General features: G+C 46.9%; 1 protein-coding gene across 1 annotated transcript in view; it reads right to left on the bottom strand.

Annotated features, from left to right (window-relative positions):
* LOC103801556 (paired box protein Pax-7-like) overlaps positions 1-20,094 on the bottom strand; it is a gene marked incomplete at its 5' end in the record, with an annotated part of 38,737 nt that overhangs the window by 747 nt on the left and 17,896 nt on the right. The window contains 2 exons of the mRNA XM_009073972.1: positions 3,907-4,153; positions 10,889-10,954. Of these exons, the coding sequence (XP_009072220.1) occupies positions 3,907-4,153; positions 10,889-10,954 (313 nt within the window). The remainder of the gene's footprint in view (positions 1-3,906; positions 4,154-10,888; positions 10,955-20,094) is intronic.

The following is a 20,094-nucleotide window of genomic DNA, read 5'->3' as shown; positions in this document are numbered from 1 at the left end:
AGCAGAGCTGAGGTGTGTGGAACTCACTGTGCTGCTGCAGTCCCTCAGTTCTCTCCATGAACCTACTGAAAACACATCAAATTCTACTCATGCCATGGAAAATGGTGTTTGCAAGGGAGCAGCTTGAAGATGAGTGAGCAGAAGACTTGGGATAAGCCTTCCAGGCTCCATTCCCTGTATCATCTCAGAGTGGCAAAGCCAAATCCTGCTCTCAGTGATGCTGATGTAAATGATTCCAGAGATTTCAGTGGAAGCTCACCAAGCCTGGACTGGGCTTGGATCTGACTCATGCACTATGTGCTGACTCATGTCTGTGAGCTCTGCTGCCTACCCTCATCCTAAGGGCAACTGCTTTCCTTAGCTCCATGTGGGGGAGATCCAGCCACAGCTCCCGAGGTGGTGGTGGATCCCAGCTTGCCTGGCTGCCCCACGGACTGAGGGGGAAGAGGACAGGGGCAGGATGGCCACATTGCTCATTAGCTGAGCTTCAGTCAAAGTCTCTCCCTTTCCCTAGCTTTAATGTCTCAAATTAGATTAATAAGGAGCTGGCAGGAGATGTACAATCGGTGCCAATGAGTAAACAAATTTCAGCCATCAACGTCTTGTCAGCCTCCTGCCCCAGAGGAGGTCCCTTCCAGGCACAAATTCTTATTAGACTTGTCATATCTATTAGAATTCCTTTCACGCTTCTGCGTTCCATCACCAGCATCATTAACACAGCTCCGGCCTTTGGGATCCACCAGGCCCACATTAATCTGGCATCCTGCTCCTGTGGAAGTGCCACATGCTGGAAGGGACTGATGAGCTAACCAGGGCTGGAGTGAGGGAGCACAGAGCCCAAAAGGAATGGAGTTAGGCCAGTGGAGCAGGCACACTGGTGTCCTCAGGGACTGGGACAGCTCAACTCCAGCATTAGGCTCTGGAATGTTGCCTCGTGGTGCCTCTAGCTTGAAGGGGTTCATAGGATTAGACCCCAACCTCTGGCTCTCATCCAGCCCTTACCAGCTTATCATTTCAGGTAACCACATTAAATGATGTCATTGAGAGGCTGTAGGTAAAGAGGAACTTCACAGACACACTCGGTCTGTGTGTGGTTGTGCCTCTGTTGCTGTTGTCACCTGTGCTCTGGGTGTACTCTGATGGTGTTTGGGAAGGGAAGGAGATGAGCAATCTGACCCTGTCATCCTGCTCTGGCCAGTAGCCAGCAAAATCATTGAACCATGGAGTCATTCAGGTTGGAAAAGACCTCCAAGATCATTGAGTCCAACCATTAACCCAGCACTGCCAAGTCTCCAAGCACTATATCCACACTTACTTTGTATACAGTTGGAAAAGACCTCTAAGATCATTAACCCAGCACTGCCAAGTCTCTAAGCACTATATCCACACTTATTTTGTATACATCCAAGAATGGTGACTCCTCACTGCCCTGGGCAGCTTGTGTCAGTGCCTGACCACCCTTTCAGTGAAGAAATTTTCCCTAATATCTGAATTAAACCTCCGCTGGTACTATTTGAAACTGTTTTCTTTTGTCCTATCTCTTGTTACCTGAGAGCAGAGCTCAATCCCTGGCTGGCTACAATCTCTTTTCAGGAAGGAAATGGAAATTTGATGGCAATCCCATCTCTCTGAAAAAAAGATGCCAAACTCCCAATGTTGCTTTTTGTGCCAGTGGGAAGAGTCCAAATGCACCAGGAGATGGCATATGAAGGAGTCAAGGATGTGGTTTGTTGATTTAATGTGGTGGAAGCCTAAATAAAACCAGCAACTTTTAGAAAGTACTTCGGGTGTTTATTTGCTTATGTGAGAGAGAAAGTGTGTCTGGGTTTGTGTTTATAAAACAGAGAATGAGGAGAAGTGGGGAAAGAGATATTCTCTGCAGGTCAGGTCCAAAGTCTATCAAAGCCCCAGAGTCCTTGTTTCCAAGCTCTGGTTTTGTCTCCTATTATACAGAGCCTATACATCCCCCACTAACCTCTCAGTTTTATTATATCAGTGTTCACTAAAGAATTTTGATGCTTTTTTTTTTGCTGCATCATGGAAGGGAAAAACAGATGATCTAAACTGAACATGAATAAATGATGTTGTGGAAGTCAGCTCACAGTGATGGGCATTAAACAGTGTTTGAAAAGAAGAAGTGTAGAGTTAAAAAGGAGGAGGAATGAGAAGTAGCTGCTAAATAGAACATGCACCAAGGAAGGCAAGAAAAAATGTTGTTCTATCAAGGTCAACTTCATGTAAGTGATTGCTCTAAGAGGACTAATTACCAATGAAAACTGTTTCCTTGCACAGAGGTTATTACAAACAGAGTGACAGAAATCAGGAGAGGGGCAAATAAAACAACATAAATAGGGCTGTGTGAGGAGCTTTTCATCAGCACAAGGAGAGGCCCAAGTGAAAATTCCTGCAGCAAACCAAGACAAACCCTCCTTTCTCTTTCCTTCTCCTTTGCTTCTCTCTCAGCAAACATAGCTCGTCCTCCTTACTTTTATTTTTTACACACATGGGTGTGACTAACGTCTTGCCCAAGGGAATCTTTATTGGAAATACATGGTATTGGAATTTGTTTAAGATTTTTATCAATAGCACGTGTGTCCAGCCTCACATCCAGAAGCGAGGGGAAGGTCAAGGGGTCACAGATCAAACTCCCGAAAAACAAAACCGGGAGGGGTGGGGGGAAGCTGCTATTGATCCCGTCTGCCGCCACAGCCGGTTCGCATTTAGCTGGGGGAGTTAAAGACATTAAAGGGCTGTGACGGAGAGGGGAATAAAAAGCCACAGCCAAATGGAAGGAAAGGTCACTGAGGACAAGCTGTGGGCAAGCAGGAGTGCTCCCGGAGGAAGAGGATGCACCTTTAACCCTCCGCGGATCACTGGCTCACACCACCACGCTCAGTATTAGTTTAACACCAGCAGGTGAGCCCCTTGCCAGGCCAACCCTGCTGGAGGAGAAACAGACCTTCCCAGGGTCTCTCTGCCTTCCAGGGCTGAGGTTGAGGTGCAGGATTACAGTTCCAATCTCACACCAGATATGACACAACCCCAGCCCAGTTGACAGGTTAATGTGTTCTGAGAATGGTCCAGCCCTTCCTGATGGAGAGCAGGGAAGAAGAGATACACAGAGCTCTGCATCACTAAGGGATGGCATTAAAATCCCAGATTTCCTTTGGCTGAGCATGACCCCAACCCTTGCCTGCTGGAGAGCAGAGAAGAAGAGACACACAGAGCTCTGCATCACTAAGGGATGGCATTAAAATCCCAGATTTCCTTTGGCTGAGCATGGTCCCAACCCTTGCCTGGTGGAGAGCAGAGAAGAAGGAACATACAGAGTTTTGCATCACTAAAGGATGGCATTAAAATCCCAGATTTCCTTTGGCTGACTATGACCCCAACCCTTGCCTGGTGGAGAGCAAGGAAGAAGAGATACACAGAGCTCTGCATCACAAAGAGATGGCATTAAAATCCCAGATTTCCTTTGGCTGAGCATGGTCCCAACCCTTGTCTGCTGGAGAGCAGGGAAGAAGAGACACACAGAGCTCTGCATCACTAAGGGATGGCATTAAAATCCCGAATTTCCTTTGGCTGAGCAGGGTGAACATGTTATGTTGTAGGTGAACATGTTACGGTGTTTGTAGAATTGGAGATGGGGAAGGAGAGGGAGGTGGAGGTTATCCTTTGCTAATAGAAATGTTTTGCCTAAAATAGCTAAATTGGGACTTTTGAATTGGAGTGCAAAGGTGTTGGTAAGGCTGAGTGGAGCAATATCCATCCATATCTGGTGAATAGGTTCCCTTTTTATCCCTAGATTTCCATGGGAATCCCTTCCTATATATAGTATTTGACTATATAAGATGGTCTCACGTTCCCTCCCTCTCATCCCCTGCTCCATACAACCAGAGAACTTACTTTGTCCATACTGTCCATACTGGTAGCCAGCCACTGGGTCCACACTGTAACTGGTGGTGCTGTAGGTGGGAGGACAGTAGGACTGGGAAGTCGGGAGGCTGTCCACGGATTTGATGGAGTCACTCCGCTGGCTGCAGCTGGCAGAGATGGAGTTGGTGGTGTCCAAGCCACCGTGGAGGGGAGAGATGGAGAAGTCAGCCTGGGGCTGTGGAGGAACCCCACTGGGGTTGCTCAGGATGCTCATCACCTGGAGAAACACAGGAGACAACACATCAGTGACTGGAGGAGAAAAGTGTGCAGCTGTCTTCATGCAAACCAGAGAGAAATAACCTACATATAATGGTACTCTATAATATACAATATCAAAACAGGTTTGGCCAGGCTGGAAAATGAAGGTTTGATCCCATCAAACATCACCAGCCAGACCCCACAGCTGGCTCCTCTGTGCCTAATGCTTTATTTGGAAGCTCTTAACAGGGATAATGGAGAAGTTCCTCCACAGCACACTCAATCTTTTAGTATTTTTCCACTGCCCTGCCAGCTGGGTTAGCTGTGCTGTCCAGAATGAACACTGGAGAAAGGAATACACTTGGGAGAAACCTGCCATGAACTAATACCTCTCCCTTCCTATGAACAGGAGACACATAAACCAAGGAACAAACCCCCATATTTTCCAAAAGGGACAGTGAGGACAGCTCCTTTCTTTGGGAGTCAGAGTGGGGCTTGGTTTGCCAACATCCCTAACCACACCAGATGCAAACCCTATCTAGCTTTGATGCAGATTCAGATTTGGTGACTGTAATGTCCAAACTCTCTTTACCCTCAAATGTGAAAGGATCACAAGACCTAATCCTGCTCCTTTCAGCGCAGTGCTTGGTTTGAAAACATAATTAGATTTGCACACAAGCAACCTTCCTGCTTTGAGACCTGAAACAGATGAACTAGAGGGGGTTTTTTTGCAGCTAAAAGCCAGGATTGTTCCCCTGGCTGAGCTTGGGGTAAGGCTCTGCCCTTCACACAGGGACCTGATCCCACCAGCTCTTTAATGCAATTGCCTTCTGCAATCAGCAGAATTCCCCCCGGGCTGCCAAGTTAAGAGTGTAAAGAGTTTGGGGCAGCAGCAGAGCTGTGGAGGGGGAAGGAAGGGAACTCCTGATGCCTCTTGGGCATGCCTGGCCGTGCTGGTTCTGGGGAGAGGGGGGAGAGGGGACAGTCACCTCGGGGGGCCAGCCCAGCGCTCAGATGCCGAGCGGCTCCAAACCTCCGAATTTAGCATAACCTTATTGACATCAATTAAAGTGGCAAATTGGAAATATTTGGAGCCTGGCAAGTGGTAAAATGAGCCCTTTATCCCCCCACCAGTGGCCTGGGGAGCTATTGTGCAGAGGATACATTCTCTGGAAGGACACAAGAAGGGATGGAGAGAGTGGAGGAGTCTGCTCACCCCGACAACACCTTCTCCATCACCTTCTCCATCACCTTCTCCATCTCCTCCTCCTTCACCTTCCTGCAGGAGCAGGGGCTTAGGCTGAATGACCAGCTATGTGCTGGTCTTTGCTCTTTAAAGCTTCTCCTCCCCCCGGAAGGACTCAGGAGCCCTGCAAAGATGCTTTCCCTTGATGTAAAACCACCTCCCGACTCAGCCGGGCTGAGATGCTTCCCAGGCATTTGTCTGGGAGGGGAATTAGGGAGCAGAGGTGGCTGGACCCCTGTGGAGGGGGAGGCAGTAGGGAGGTACTGGGGAGGGGGTTAGTTAAAGAGGCTGGAAAATCAATCTAACCCCAAGCACTGGGTTTGTCTGCAGTGTGGAAGAGGCACAGGAATGAGCTTTGAACAAGGTGAGCGAAAGCAGCACAGAGCTCAGACAGACTTCATTCCCCTTCCCCTCCTTCAGGGTTTTCAGCCTGCACTGAGCCCAAAGTTTGCTACTGTTCCCCACAACTTAAAACTGGCTTAGCTCTCTCTACACCATGGGTTTAGACAGAGCCTCCATTACCTTCAGCTCTCCAGACCCTCCAGGCACAGCTAATCACAGTGATTAAGCCTTGAGGTATCTAGATGAAGATGTTTAGCCTTAATGCTGCACCCATGGAACTCTCTGCCCCATGACAGCCCAAAGACTGGGGGATGAAGAAAGGAAATTGCATCTAAATATGCAAGACAGAGTGGATTAATACAAGAATAGGGCTGTCATGCTTTTCTGGATGGATGTAACATAAACCTCTCTGCCTCAAGGCTTATGCAGTGGGGAAATCGTGGAAGTGCAGCCTAGAGGTAGGTTTTCCAGCTGCAAAGTTATTTGTAGCCTTGCACTAAAGCCAGGTCATGAACTTTGATCTGGCTCAGCTAGGAATCCCCTTGAATGCCCCTCAATCCCACTGGCTGCAGGCAGACCTCAGAGCTTCAGCATCATGTGGCTGGAGGTGTTAGACCCTGCACCTCTGCCCTAATGGATAGCCAGGACACACACAGCAGCCACCAGACACGACTGGATTTCATTCACAAGCAGAATCAGATGTTTAAAACAATAACATGCACAGAAAAACACAGACATATGAATTATGAGTTATTTTTGGAAAGCTCCAGCTCAAGCAGTGCAAAGCAGGACTGTTTCTCCTCCTCATTCCTGAGCTGTCCAGGTCTGGAAGTGCTGCCTGGCTGTGGATATTGCCCACACCGCCAAGCCCTGCAGGTGCAGGAAGATTTTGTGCACTATGAAGTGAAGGGCAACTGGAATCATTCATAGAGCAGAAGGTTTTTCTGGTGCTCTCCCTCCTGGCCATCTCCCCAAAAGATTCAGCTGCTTTATATTACTCCAAGAAAATAAAAGGCTCTTCAAGCAAGCAGAAGTCACAGCAACACTTCCGTTAAGGCCCTTTTAAAACGAAAGGAGGATGTAAAGCAATGCTGGTAAATGAAACCCAGATTCACACTCTTCAGATTCAGAGGAGCTGGGACAGGAGAAGATGCTTGCACAAATCCTACTGAAAGAGTAATTGGCTTTAATCAGTTGGAATCAGGACTGATTGCTAATCCCAGCTCTGCTGCTCACTCACAAGGACTTGTGCAAGTCACTTCAGCTCAGACTCAGCTCAACCAACCTTAGGCATGTGAAGCTTCTAGTCTCTCCTAATCCTCTAGAATCCCTCTACAGAGAGACTGACACTTCTGAAGGACAATCCATTCCATCTCAAGACCTCTCTCTGAAGAAGCCTGGCTGAATTTCCCTCTGGAAATCCACGGTGAAGCATAAGGATGCCACTATGTCCTCACAGCAATGCCAGGGTGGTGAATGGAGGGACAGTACAGAGGTTGGAAAGAGAGATACTGGAAGGTGGCTATGAGTTGCACATTCCTCCTGGGATGGAGATAGAGTGGCTGAGTGCTGAACCCCGAGAGACTGTGGGACTCAACTGAGCCAGGAGCCCCAAAGATCTCTGATCCCTCTTCAGCAACGCTGACCATGGCAAGCATCTGCCTTTTTCAGGCATGCTGAGAGCAATCTGGGGCTGAGCTAGCCCAAGACTCTGTTTGCACAGGTTTATCAGAGGACAGCATCCAATCTTCTCCACCCCAGGACATGAAGGTGTTAGAAATAACAAGAATGAACTGGAGATTTCTATTCCGTCTTCACTCCGTGGCCACCCAGCACTGATAACCCTGCAGGAGCCCTCCAGCCTCGGCAGGCCCACGTTATCTGACTTCTTGTTTTCAGCTGGATAAACTTATTTTCCAGGCAACATTTGAACTTAGGAAAGTCTGGGGCATCTGGAGAAATCCCTTCCTTAAGAATGCAAAGTCCTTTTACCTTTTCTTTCTGACCTTGCTTTCTTATAATTTATTACTTCTTGGTGCATTATCATCACTAACTAAAAATCAATACTCACTTCACATCTGTAAGGTTTTATCTGGAGGGAAATCTGCTACCTGTCCATCAGTGTGATTGACAGCCTTCCCTTTCCCCTCCCTCTCATCAGTTGTGTCTCTCCTTTTCTCCATTGACTCTCCCTTTGCTGCTGTCCCAAATCAGTCACAGGCTTGGCATGGGCTCACACTTTGGGCTAAGTTGATAACAGCCACGATATCAGGAGCCTTCAGCCTCACTCCTACCCCTTCCAGAGGTCATTTGTCATGGGGAACAGGGGTTAGGGGTCTTGATGTGTTGGGGAGACCAAGGTTAATGCACAAAGACCCTCCTGGATGAAAGAGCCAGCTCCCCCTCTCACCTCCTACTGCTGCCTCCCTCCCCACCCTCATCTCTGCAGCTCCCCCCTGTTCCCCCCCGGGACGTTTCATCACTCTCTCCCATACTTTAAAAGAAGGGGAGTTAAAAAAATGTAATTAATTCCCTCCATTTCTGAGCTGGCCCTCAGGGCCTCTGGCCGTGGAAACTGTAGCAGGGGAAATGTGCACCCTTTATGATAAACGAATGAAGCTTTGGAAAGGGAAGTGCAATTAGGACCTTCAATCTGTGCAATCAGGCTTCAGATTTTAGGTTGGGGGGGACAGTTGGGTGTGTTTGGGGGGGCAGGAGGGGCAGACAAGTGATAGGGAGAGATATTGTGGAGGTAGAGAAGGGGTGGAGTGTGTCAGGGAGGGGAACAGATAAGTTCCACGATCAAGCCTTGCCCCACTGCACCTTGGTGGTTTCTGTGGTCAAGAGCTCTCTGGGACATCCTCAGAGTCCCCACACCTCCTTCCCTGTGTTAGCAGCTTGCTAAGACACCCAGATGGAGACATCAGGTCCTGTTCACAGCAGGGTTTATATCCACACTACACTGCCCCATGACCAGGAGGACACTGAGGTGTTGTAAGGAGATCAAACTCCAGCACACAAAACGATGGGAGGGAGGATGTGCCTGTAGACAGCATTTTCCAGAGTGACCCTTGATTTGTGGTGTCTCCATTTCTGGACACTTGATTTGACACAGTGCAAAGCATCCAAAATCAGAGGCTGCCTCAGAAAAATGCTGCTTTTAGAAAGTGCTGAGCCTGGCTAAGTTCTGAAGAAAGAGAGGATGGAATGAGCCACAACTAGCTGACGGGTGTTAACTCCAGAGAAGCTGCTGGGTGGTCCCAAAGGAATGCAAACTGGATACCAAGCAGAAAGTGCAAGGGAAAACCAGAGGAAGGGTCTCCTGGCAGTGAGTAGTATTCCTGAGGCTGTGGTACAGCTTTCCTAGGAATGGGCAGAAATCTTCCCTCTTTGGGAAAGGCTGGAAATGTGATCAGTTGGACTATTTGATGCTGCATCAAGTGAAAACCTCTGGGAAATTCTGTCGTGAAGGGAATGTTTGGAGGCTGAAATTTCTCTTTGTTTCAGCTTCTGTGGTGTTACCACTTACACCAGTTCCTAGGGAAGGGAAAGTCTGCCAAGGGCCATGCTGGAAATGTGCTGGATCTTAGGGATTTACTAACAACATGGACCAAGCTAATGATTTGCTGTGAGTTCCTCCGTGAGGACTTGGTCTCTGCCATCTGTGGCTGATTCTGCTCTGGGTCAGTCCTGCTCTGTCTTCCAAGACACTTTTTAGCTACTTGTTGGGGACTCAGCTTAATCTTTTCCATCTATATTTTGCAGCCTGTTCAGCTAATTTTTCCCTCCTCCCTTGCAGAATGCAACCCTTCCTCATATTAATGCTTTTTGATCTCTCTGGATTCATTTTCACTTGGTGGGAAGAGGAAGAGTCGATTATTCTATACATACATTAAACGGAAACAAAATGAAAAGGTGACTGTAGGACTACTGAAAGCTGAAGAAAGAGTTAGGAGGAGATAAATACAGTTTCCCCAAAGATCTTCACTTGAAAGGAGGATAAATATATGCAAATATGCCCCTAGGTAGGACTAAAATGACTTATGTAGCAATCACTAACACTGCACTCACAAAACCAAGCAATTAATTTTGAATACTTTCTAAATCACTAGACCCAGCTGAGCTGGATCCCAATATGCCAAACCAAACCAGTAATTGCACCCAATAAATTTACTTTTGCAATGAGGCCAAAGATCCAGACAGTTCTTCACACTTCTTGCACCTAGAAAAGGTCTAATGAGGGTAACTACAGTCTCGTCCATCTCATGTCACTTCCAACCACAACCACTTCCAGCCTGGGGAGCAAACTGGCTCTTCATGATATGGTTTAGTTGACATGGTGGTATTCAGTCAAAGGTTGGATTTGATGATCTAGGAGGTGTTTTCCAACCTTGATTCTATGATTCACATTTACTTTCCTTCAGGGTAACTTCACTGACCTCAGGCACAGTCCTGGTTCACACTGGCACAACTGAGGATGTGACTTAACTCTCAATTTGGATTTTGGTGTGGGTTAAAGTTTAAGAAACCTGATGCTCCACTGCCTTATCTAACCAGGTATTTATAGTCCATCAGCATGTGCTGAAGAGAACAGTGTGTGAGCTCACACAACCTCAAAAGTCCTTCCTGCTACCAAAGGACTCCTGGGCTGATGTGTCTGCTGTAATGTCTTGGTTTCCTACCCCAACCTTCCCCACTCTGTTGGGAAATGTGTGGAGGCCCCATGAAGTGTGCCAGAAGGAAATCTGGAACAGAACACAATGTACCTGAATCCCTTCACTCCCTACATTCATTCCCCTGATGTGTATGGGACAGATCCTACCAGTTCCCTTCAAAGTGGTCACAAACAGTTACAGTTTGGCAGTGAACAATAAACCCAAAAATACCATCAATGCCTTTCAGTGACTTAAAACATCTGAAGGATGTTGCAGAGCCGCAGGGAGTGGTCTAGGACACAGCGGGTGAGATGGCGATGAGAATCGTGTCCTAAAATGACCCTGTTTCACTTCATGGATGAAAAGCTGCCACACACTCAGGATGGAGAGGGCTTGGGGAGGTGCTGGGGATGAGATGGAGTGGGGGATGCGATGGTGAGCTGCAGCAAAGCTGCTCAATGCAGGCTGCACGGGGGGAGGAGAAGGGAAAAAGGCGATGGGAATTTATTACCTGATTGTTCAGGGCTATGGTGAGGTTCCACCTGGAGCACTGCATCTTGTTTTGGGCACCCTGCTTCTGTAGAGATGTACAAATGATAGAGAAGGTCTAAAGAAAAGTTTCTAAGCTACACAAAAGAATTGGAAGGTCTTAGCCATATAGGGGGAAGAGAAATGGCTTCAGTCTGGATGGTGTGGGAAAGAGGAGTGGGGTCTTCTCACAGTGGAAATACCACAAGGGAATCAGAAGCACCACAGGGTCAGATATCCAATAAGGGCTCTGAGAAATCCTGTGGGAGAAGTATAATTTGGAGGGGAAAAGCAGAGGCATCACTCTGGGAATTACATTAAAAATTGCTTGATCTAGAAACATGAGGCACTACCCCTGGCATCAGGGCACCAAACTCTACTGCCCCTTGGACAAAAGCAGATGGCAAAGGTTTTAGTGGGCTGGATAACCAGAGAGGAAACAAAAGTCATGCTGTGCTAGTGTGGGTTGTTTAAGGTAAAGGGGGTCCCAGTTCTATGGTCATGGATTTCACTAACAAGCAAAATCAAGAGACATGAGTTCATCCCTCCCAGACATGGAGAGACTTGAGCCAAAAGGCTAAGGAGTCCCTTCCCATCCTGAAACTATCACAGGGGCTGATTTTCATGCACTGCTGAGTGTCTCCCCTCTGAAAATGGGCAGTTTGTGCTTTACTAACCATCAAGATCATTATTCATCTTGTGCTACCTAAGCACAAAGTGTTTTTGCTGATTCCATGGGAATTGCTCTGCCATTTGATATAGAATAACCCAAGAAGGCCAATACTTCCCAAATGTGCTGGTTGGCAAACTGAGCCACCCCATCCCCTGATCTTTAGACAGCAGACTAAGACATCACAAGCAAACTCCACCCTGATGCTGTTTTCATCCTTGATATATTTAATCCTACATTTCTCTGGGAAGGCCAAGTGAGTCTATTGGAAAGGAAATGCTCCATGGGAAAAACCCTCTGTTGAAATATGGAGCATCTCTAAGGCAACTTTACACAGAGGATTCATTGCAGGAATAGGAATTTTGCTTGGGGAGTTTTGGAACTCACAAAACCACCTGGGATGAGAAAGCAGAAAGGCACAACCACGGAAAACTGAAATTCCTAACATTTCCAACTCCTAAACATTTCCAAATCAGCAGAAGGACTCAGGTGAGATTTGCCGTTGGAGATGGGTTGGTGTCTTTTCTTCTGTACCTATCTGCTAAGCCCAGACATGCAGATGGTAGGTGGGGAACAAAAAGCTTTTGGGGCTTGGTGAGAGATTCAAAATGCAAAGAAACAACCAACCACACCCCAAGCCTCAATTTTTGTGAGGGAGAGCAGGGACAGGAGATCACTTGGCACATCCACGTCCCAGCAAATTAAAACTGCTTCACAAACTTCTTTTCTTCCTCTCCTCAGCAGCCCCACGGCAGCAGAGCCTAACAAAGCCAACCCCAAATTCCCAGAAAGGTCTCCTTTTCCCCTCCTCCCTTTTCCATCTCTCTCTGCCTCATTTCAGTCTGGTTTTTTTCCCCATTTCTCAGCTAAGCTGCTCTGCGCTCTCTCACTATCACAACCCCCCGCGGACACTGGTAATGGACTGTAGTGCTGACTTACTGCTTCCAAACAAGATTTCCTGAGATCCTTTGAGTCCTCTCCATACCCCCCCTCGCCTGCTTTTCTCTCTCTTTTTGGAGAGTGGAGGGGAGCCTCTATAAATGTGAAAGGAGCTGCACTACAAAGAATCCCCCGAGTGGCATATCCCAGCCCCGGGCGAAGCTGCTCGGTGCACTGATAGTCCTATATCTGCTCTAGGACTCCTCTTTCTCTTCCCCTCCCTCTCTCTCTGATCAATCAAGGGCTGTAATCAGTTAAGGTCCAGCTTAACTGCAGTGTAAGATACACCAGTTAAGCAAAGCCAATGCCTTCAGGGTTCCCAGCGTAACTAGGGAGAGGTCATGGGGAGATGAATTAACCCTGATAAGTTCAGCAAGTGCAGGGCTGGGCAGGCTCAGAGAGAACACTTCAGAACTGAGCTGGCAAAAGAATGGAAGAAAGGGAAAAGCAGAAGTGTTTCCCATTGCCAGCTCCTTGTTTGCTTCTCTCACAGTTCCATTTGTAAAGGTGAAGGTTTCTCTTCCCACCTTACCCCACTGAACGAACAACCCAGACCTTGCTCCTGTCTGGGAGTTCCTACCACAGGGATGAATTTTGAAAGTCAGGACCTTTTTCCTCACCCATAGGACAATCTCAGCTCCTGAACCCAAGGAAATGCATTTTCCAGCCCTGCAGAATGCCTTATGCTCTCCCTTCAGACTTCTCTCTGCTGCTAGGGAGCACTGTGCTCTAGACAGGGAGCTGCTTGCTGTGGCCAAACATGAGCCCCCAGACCCTCACAGGATCAGAACTCAGGGATAATGGAACTGTATCCACCAAGGTGTGGAGTCTACTGGTGTGGATTCATGAGTGAAAACAAACAGCAGAAAAAAAGGAGAGAAGAAAGTGTAGATCCTTGCTGAAAACATTGACTTTAATCGAGCATTACCCTTACAGCTGAGCTGCTTGCTGTGGCCAAACATGAGCCCCCAGACCCTCACAGGATCAGAACTCAGGGATAATGGAACTGTATCCACCAAGGTGTGGAGTCTACTGGTGTGGATTCATGAGTGAAAACAAACAGCAGAAAAAAAGGAGAGAAGAAAGTGTAGATCCTTGCTGAAAACATTGACTTTAATCGAGCATTACCCTTACAGCTAGGATGTTCCAGCTCCCTCTTTCCCTGCTCCATGGTAAGGCTTTTCCTTTCTCTCTACAAATGTCCATTCTCAGAGATGGTCCAGGGAAAACTGAGCCCTTTGTGTTCACTATTTGTAATCACCTTTACACTGTTCATGCTGTGCTGGATCTAAACAGCTTAGAGTTCCACAATGCACTTCTCAAGGAGGAGGTTGGGGACACTTGGATTGTCGAGGGGACTTTGTGGGCAGAACAAGCTTCCATTTCTGAAATCCCAGAGCTCATTTCTGCCCCTCAGCTGGGAGAAATCTGGCAAGATTCACTCCCCAGCAAATCCACTCCCAGATTCTACTTGGTCCTAATCCTGAACTCGTAACTCTGAACATAAACAAGGTTTGGATCCAAGCACCACTGTGCTGGCTCCTGTCTAATTGGGCATTGCCCCACAAGGAATTACAGATAGGGGAAAAAAACCCATACAGGATTTATTCCAAATGATGCAGCACACAAAGAGCAGAATAAAATCTGTAACCAGAAGCGATAAGAAAGCCCTGAAGGATTGGAGTTTAGATCAGTATCCCTCTTTGAGTCCTCCAGCTCTTCAAAACCTATTTGGACTGGAGTTTTCCTGTGGTGTTATAGGTGCTTACTTAAGCAGGGGATGAGATTAATTCCTCCCTGGGTATTTTGGCACTCTTGTACTTGGGGTGTGCTGAGGAGTAGCACAAACCTCAATAAGTTTGTAACAATTCTTTGAGTTGTCATCATAAATGGGTGAAGCCTTTGAACAATAAAAGCAGAAGCTCCTGGGCTAACACATCATTAATTGCACTTCCTTCTTATTTGTCTGGCACAATTTGATTTTGGCCGTGGCTGAAGGCACTCCAAAAGAGAGAACATCTTTTAGAATTACAATATGAAACCACCAAGAAGTGATCTTGAGCATCACAGTAGCAAAATGCCTATTTTAAAACCTTGTTTTTCTTACGAGCATCGTTGACTGCCTTGAACTAAGTGATTTTGTGAGAAGAAAAAAATACACTGCTGCAAGGTTAGCTGTGTCTGTGCCAAAGGAAGGGTCTTGCCTCATTAAAATGAAACCTCTTCCAAAGGCAAACAGCAATCCATTCACTAAGGGAGTGTGTGATACAGCATACACCTTGCTCTCCTGTCCAAATACAAGCAAAGAACTTTACTCATTAACCCTCCAACTCCCAGCTGAGCTATCACCTCTCTTTTAGGAAAATATCTTGATCAAAAGCCTCCCAAAAAAAGGCAAATCCTCTAACTTGCTGAATTGTGCCCCTCACCAGTCCTCCTTGCTGCAATGCCAAGGGCAGGAGTGAAGGTATCACACCCTCTTGTTACTCGAGCAGAGTTTTTAAGGCATCTCCTGCATGCAGAAGTTGAAAAGCACACAAGCCACTGCTGATCCCAAGATAAATGGTGGAAAAGGGATTAGAGATACTTAGCAGAGGAGAGGGAAGACTCAGGAAGGGCTGATTATTTTAAAGATATGACTATTTAAAGATAATGATTGCATAAATTTAATTAATGCATTTTCATGCTGCAAATGGCCGTTTTGTAATTAATGTATCTGGCCTCGCTAAGCATGGGAGATCACATCTCTCAGCCCCCCCTCCCTTTCCCAGCCCCCCCCCTCTGCCTCTCCTTTAATGAAAGACAGAAAGCAGATGACAGAAACAATTTGTCAGCCAGTATGGGTGTCAGATGCCTAATTGGTTGCGCTGAGTTAGTGGAAAGTAAAGGGGGAGAGGGTCGAGGCTGGGGGGGCTCTTCCCTCTTTATCCCAGGCTTCAGGGTGGGTGTCTGCGTTGGGGATGGGGGGGAGTGAGGGGGTGAAAGTGCTTCTTGTTAATTGATGGAGATTAGGACACAGATTGGCTGTGGCAGGGACTGGGCAGTGACAAGAAGGGACAGGAGAGGTTGGTTAACACCCGTGCAAACAAGCTGCCAGAGCTCACAATACGTTAAGTCCTGGCAGCAGTGACAACATCGATGGTTATCTCCTGCACTCTCACTCCTGCTGCACCCCAGAACCCTGATCACCCCTGGGGGAAGAGTTAGTGCTCAGACCACAGCTTTCCTCTCTTTGGGTTGCACTCTCTGGCTCAGAGAGGAATCAGGACCTTGGCAGGAAGTTAGGGACCCTGGGAAAAGGGTGATGTGTTGGAGGATGCAGAGCTGAGCCATGGGCAAAGCAGAAAGGCTGAACCCCAAAACCTCAAAGGCAAGAACCCCCAAAGCAAGATCCCTGCCTGGGTTTTACCTGCCCTAAGCCTTGCCCTCAGTCCACACCAGTGTGGCAGTGTTGGCACCTAAGAGACCCTCAGAAAATCTGTCTCCTCCCATCCCTGCCCACTATGAGACAGTCTCAAAACCTGCCAGATTAAGGCAAACTGGAGTTAATGTATGTACCAGCTGGTGCCTGAGCTTTGTGGGTGCCTTTGGGTCAGTGGTAATAAAGCCCCAGCTGATTAATTCTCCCCTGGTCATTATGTGGAGAGGAAAAACCTCCTGTCCACACACACACAAAAAAGGGAGTCTGGAGCTTCTATATCAGAGAGCTAAAGTGCTGAACTCCAGCAGGGGCTGAGCATCCTGACCCTTCTGACACCCTCAGGAAGGCAGTGGGACAAAGTATGTGCTATCCAAAGTCACACCTATGTAAAAAGCAGAAATGTCTCTTATTCCTGCATTTTTCTTCCCTTTCCAAAGCTTTCTGTGACCTGCTTTAATCTATTTATCACCAACTCTAGGCAGAGTTGGTCTCACCTTACCCATGGAGACTCACCTAGAGTCTCACCTTACCCATGGAAAAATGAGCCCTATAAAGGCTAAAACTTGAGCTGGCACAGAAGTTTATGGGGCAAGAGGAATTTGACCATCCCAAAGCTAAGGTTGATGTCCTCATTCCAGCCAGCCTAGTAATAAGTTAAGCACAATAATGAGAACTTCAAATCATTAGTGCCATATGATGGTTTGGTGTTTATCCTGGAAGATATAAGGAAGTTTAATAAAGGTGAGGACAGTTTTATCTGCTCTGTTTCACTGCCACACACAGAAATGGGATGGGGAGGAAGAGCTGAGAGTAGAAAACGTTGAGTTTCCATGCTATGCTCTGCCCATGTTTAAACACACAGCAAACAGGAATGAAAATATAAATAAGCTCCTGTGTTCTATTGCAGATGCCTCTATAAAAGGCTTACAAAGGGTCAGCAGGTGATGGATAAATGTTATGGCAAAACAAACAACATTTTCTTTTGGCTGAAAGAAAGTCTTTCAAATAGCATAGATGAAAATGAAAGGAAATGGGTGAGGGATGTAAGTGCAAATACAAACTTTTGAAGGAAAGGTCAAAGTGAAGTCAAATTGCAATTGGTAACAAAAAAATAATGAAAATAAACTATCCAGTTGCAATATTTTTGTCTCTTTGCTTATAAAGAGAGAAAAATTAACTCCCCAGGGAGTGAAACCATTTTGTTCTTTCCAGAATGTCCCTTCATCCAGAGTGATCCCAGTTATCCTTTCTGCAGGAGGTGGATGTGTTACAGGTCCACAAGAGGATTTAGCCACTTGTAACGAAGCCATTCTCATTGCTATTTATTTGTGTCACTGCCCCAAAAGGAACACAATCCAAAAGCCCCAAAACTCCAAAATTTCAGAGCTGGGGGTTGGTCATCTCCCCTCAGGTCTGACTCTACTCCCATCCCAAGAAAGTAAATCCAATAGAAAGAGGGGAAAGGCATTAAATTCCTGAATCTCTTCCCCTGCAAAGTCTGAAGAGTAGAAATTCCTGAATCTCTTCCCCTGCAAAGTCTGGAGAGCAGAAACCAAGTGTGGTTCAACTTTTTGAATGAAAAAGGGCTTAAGGTGCTGCAGTTAAAATGGAGGAATGGGAATTAAAATCCATAAAAGTCACCATGAATAGGCACTGAAGGTCCTTAGCACTTACTCCTTTCCATAACAACCCAGACACAGCCTAAGTCCTTCAGCCTCTCATACACACATCTATTTTTCCTTCTGGTTTATCAAACACAAGTGTAAATGCTTTCCAAAACACAAGTGTAAATGGTTAAAAAAAACCCCAAGTGTGAATGGTTTCCAGAGCACAAGTGCAAATGGTTTCCAAAACCCAAGTGTGAATCCTTGAGCAGCGAAGCTCTGCTGGGGAGGAAGATGGTCTGGTGTGTATTAAACAACTGCTAAATGATTACAAGTACCATATTGGCAGAGGAAAAAAGCAGGTTGTGGTGAGCTCTGCCTGTCACATCACTGCTCCTGCTTGGCAAATAAGTTCTAATGCACAATTGGTATTTATTAGATGACATACAACAACTGTCTCATTAAATCAGGGCTCGAGCGCTGGGCGGAAGTCTTAATTTAAAGTGTCACCAGCTATTGAAATCAGATGGTTTAGGCAGGAGTGGAGTGAAGAAAAGGGAAAAAAAAAGAATGAGGTTTGAAGAAGTTGGAGGTAGTCAGTAGGAGGGTGATCCTAACCCACCTTTTGGAGTGGGAGGTGATTTTTCTGCTGCTCTGGCCACTGGATGTAAAATTATTTGTTCTGCATTTGCTTTCTCTCCGTGCACTTTCCACCTCTCCCTCTCATAAACGCTTGGGCACCTTTGTGTGTGTTTTAAATGCAGCGTCGAAAGCAAAGGTTAATGCTGGAGATTGCATTCCAATTGAAACCGAGGCAACCGGTAAATTCGGTTTGTTTAGAGTGGAAATGCTTGAACTGCTAGGGATGGGTGGCAGGGACGAGGGGGGTGGGAGATGCTCCCTGCACCTCAACTCCTCTCCGGCCAAAATTAAATCTCAAAGTTTAATGAGTTGCGAAGGGCACTGCATTAAAAAGCTTCTGCCAAAACTGGGGCAGCGTAGGAAAGAGGGAGAGAGAGCAAGAGAGAAAGAGAGAGAGAGAAAAAAAATCCCACCGAACCCAAAACGTCAGGGAACAAGAGCAAGTGAAAAATGTCAGGGCAAATTGCTCTTGACAGTGTTAATATCTGCACCTCATAGCAATAATTACATGTAAATAAATAGTGAAATAGCTCTCAGCTGGAGTCTGGACTCCGAGTGCAGATGCCACTAACAGCCAGCTGGGGACCTTTCGCTCTTCCACTGCCGCTTTCCCCCTCTCCTCCCTCCCTCTCCACCTTTCATCTATGCCAGAGCTGCGAGAGCAATTGCTGGCGACTGCAGATCTGTTCCCAGCCCTCCCCCGTTTCTCATGGCACTCGCTCCCTCTCCATATCCCCCTCCCAGCCAGGGGCTGCTGTGAGCTCTCAGGGAAAAGGATGATGCTCTTCGCCCCAAACAAGCTTTGCTGGATTCATGTTTGGCTGTTGTGTGACTAAAGCTGAGGGGAATGGGAATGGCATCACTGCCTATCCTTCCATCTCTGTGGGCTCCTAAAAATGTCAGGAGGGATGGAGCTATCTGTTCCAAGCACTGGGATTATGTTCTTCTTATCACCAAGGTTGTCTATATTTCATAAAGGACACCAAGAATATTTGGCTTGGCATCAGGATGCAAATAAAGACTCTTGGTTTCCACAGGAGATGCATCTCCCACTGCTATCAGTAGTGTCCATAGAGATTTAAAAGTCTGAGCTGGTACTTCCAACCCTTGTCCAAGCACAAAATGCATTTCTACAAACCCATCTCATCCCTTCCAAGGGCATCACTGCAAAACTGCCACACAAGGTGGGGGAAAAGCCACTGCACCATCAGCATTGCTGGCATCAACCAGCACCATTCCTGGGTCCTCAGGCTGTGGGGATTGGATGGCAGCCTAAAAAAATCACAAATGACATGGAGAGGGGGAATATTAATTGACTATTCACTGCCCTCTCCGGAATGAGCTCTGGAATGAAGGCAGGAGGGATGAAATAGGAAGCAAATGGAGTGAAGCTTCACTCAGTGAAGATTCCACCTGTATGTCCTTGCCAGAAGAAGCAATGGATTCTAAACTGCATGGATTGAAGGGAGACTGGATAAATACTTGGAAGAAAGGCCCATGGAGGATTACCTGCCAAGCTACCTTTTTTTTAAGGAAATCCCCTGAGCTGAAAATGTCAGAGGCCAAGAGAGTGCCCTGTTCATGGTCCTCAGGAGGACCCACTGGGCTAGGCAGAGCTTGTCCCCAGCCACTGTGATTGTCACCAAGCTCTTGGCAGCTCCAAGGGGAAAATTCCCACTGTCTCCTGAGCACTTGGCTAATAGGGCCAAAGGGCTGTGGGTGTTTGGGTGGGGAGAGAGGAAGGGAGAGCTCCAAAGGACTGAAAACAAACATACAGCTGCATAGAAATATAGAGTTGGAAGGGAGAGCTCCAAAGGACTGAAACCAAACATACAGCTGCATAGAAATACAGAGCTGCTAAGTATGAAGCACATTACAGCGAAGGGTTTTGGAGCTAGCAAAGAGCCTTGACA

The sequence above is a fragment of the Acanthisitta chloris genome, unplaced genomic scaffold (assembly GCF_000695815.1).
Source record: "Acanthisitta chloris isolate BGI_N310 unplaced genomic scaffold, ASM69581v1 scaffold13194, whole genome shotgun sequence".
NCBI lineage: Eukaryota > Metazoa > Chordata > Aves > Passeriformes > Acanthisittidae > Acanthisitta > Acanthisitta chloris.
The sequence above is the reverse complement of the archived record's forward strand: the minus strand, read 5'-3'. Positions and strand labels throughout refer to the sequence as shown.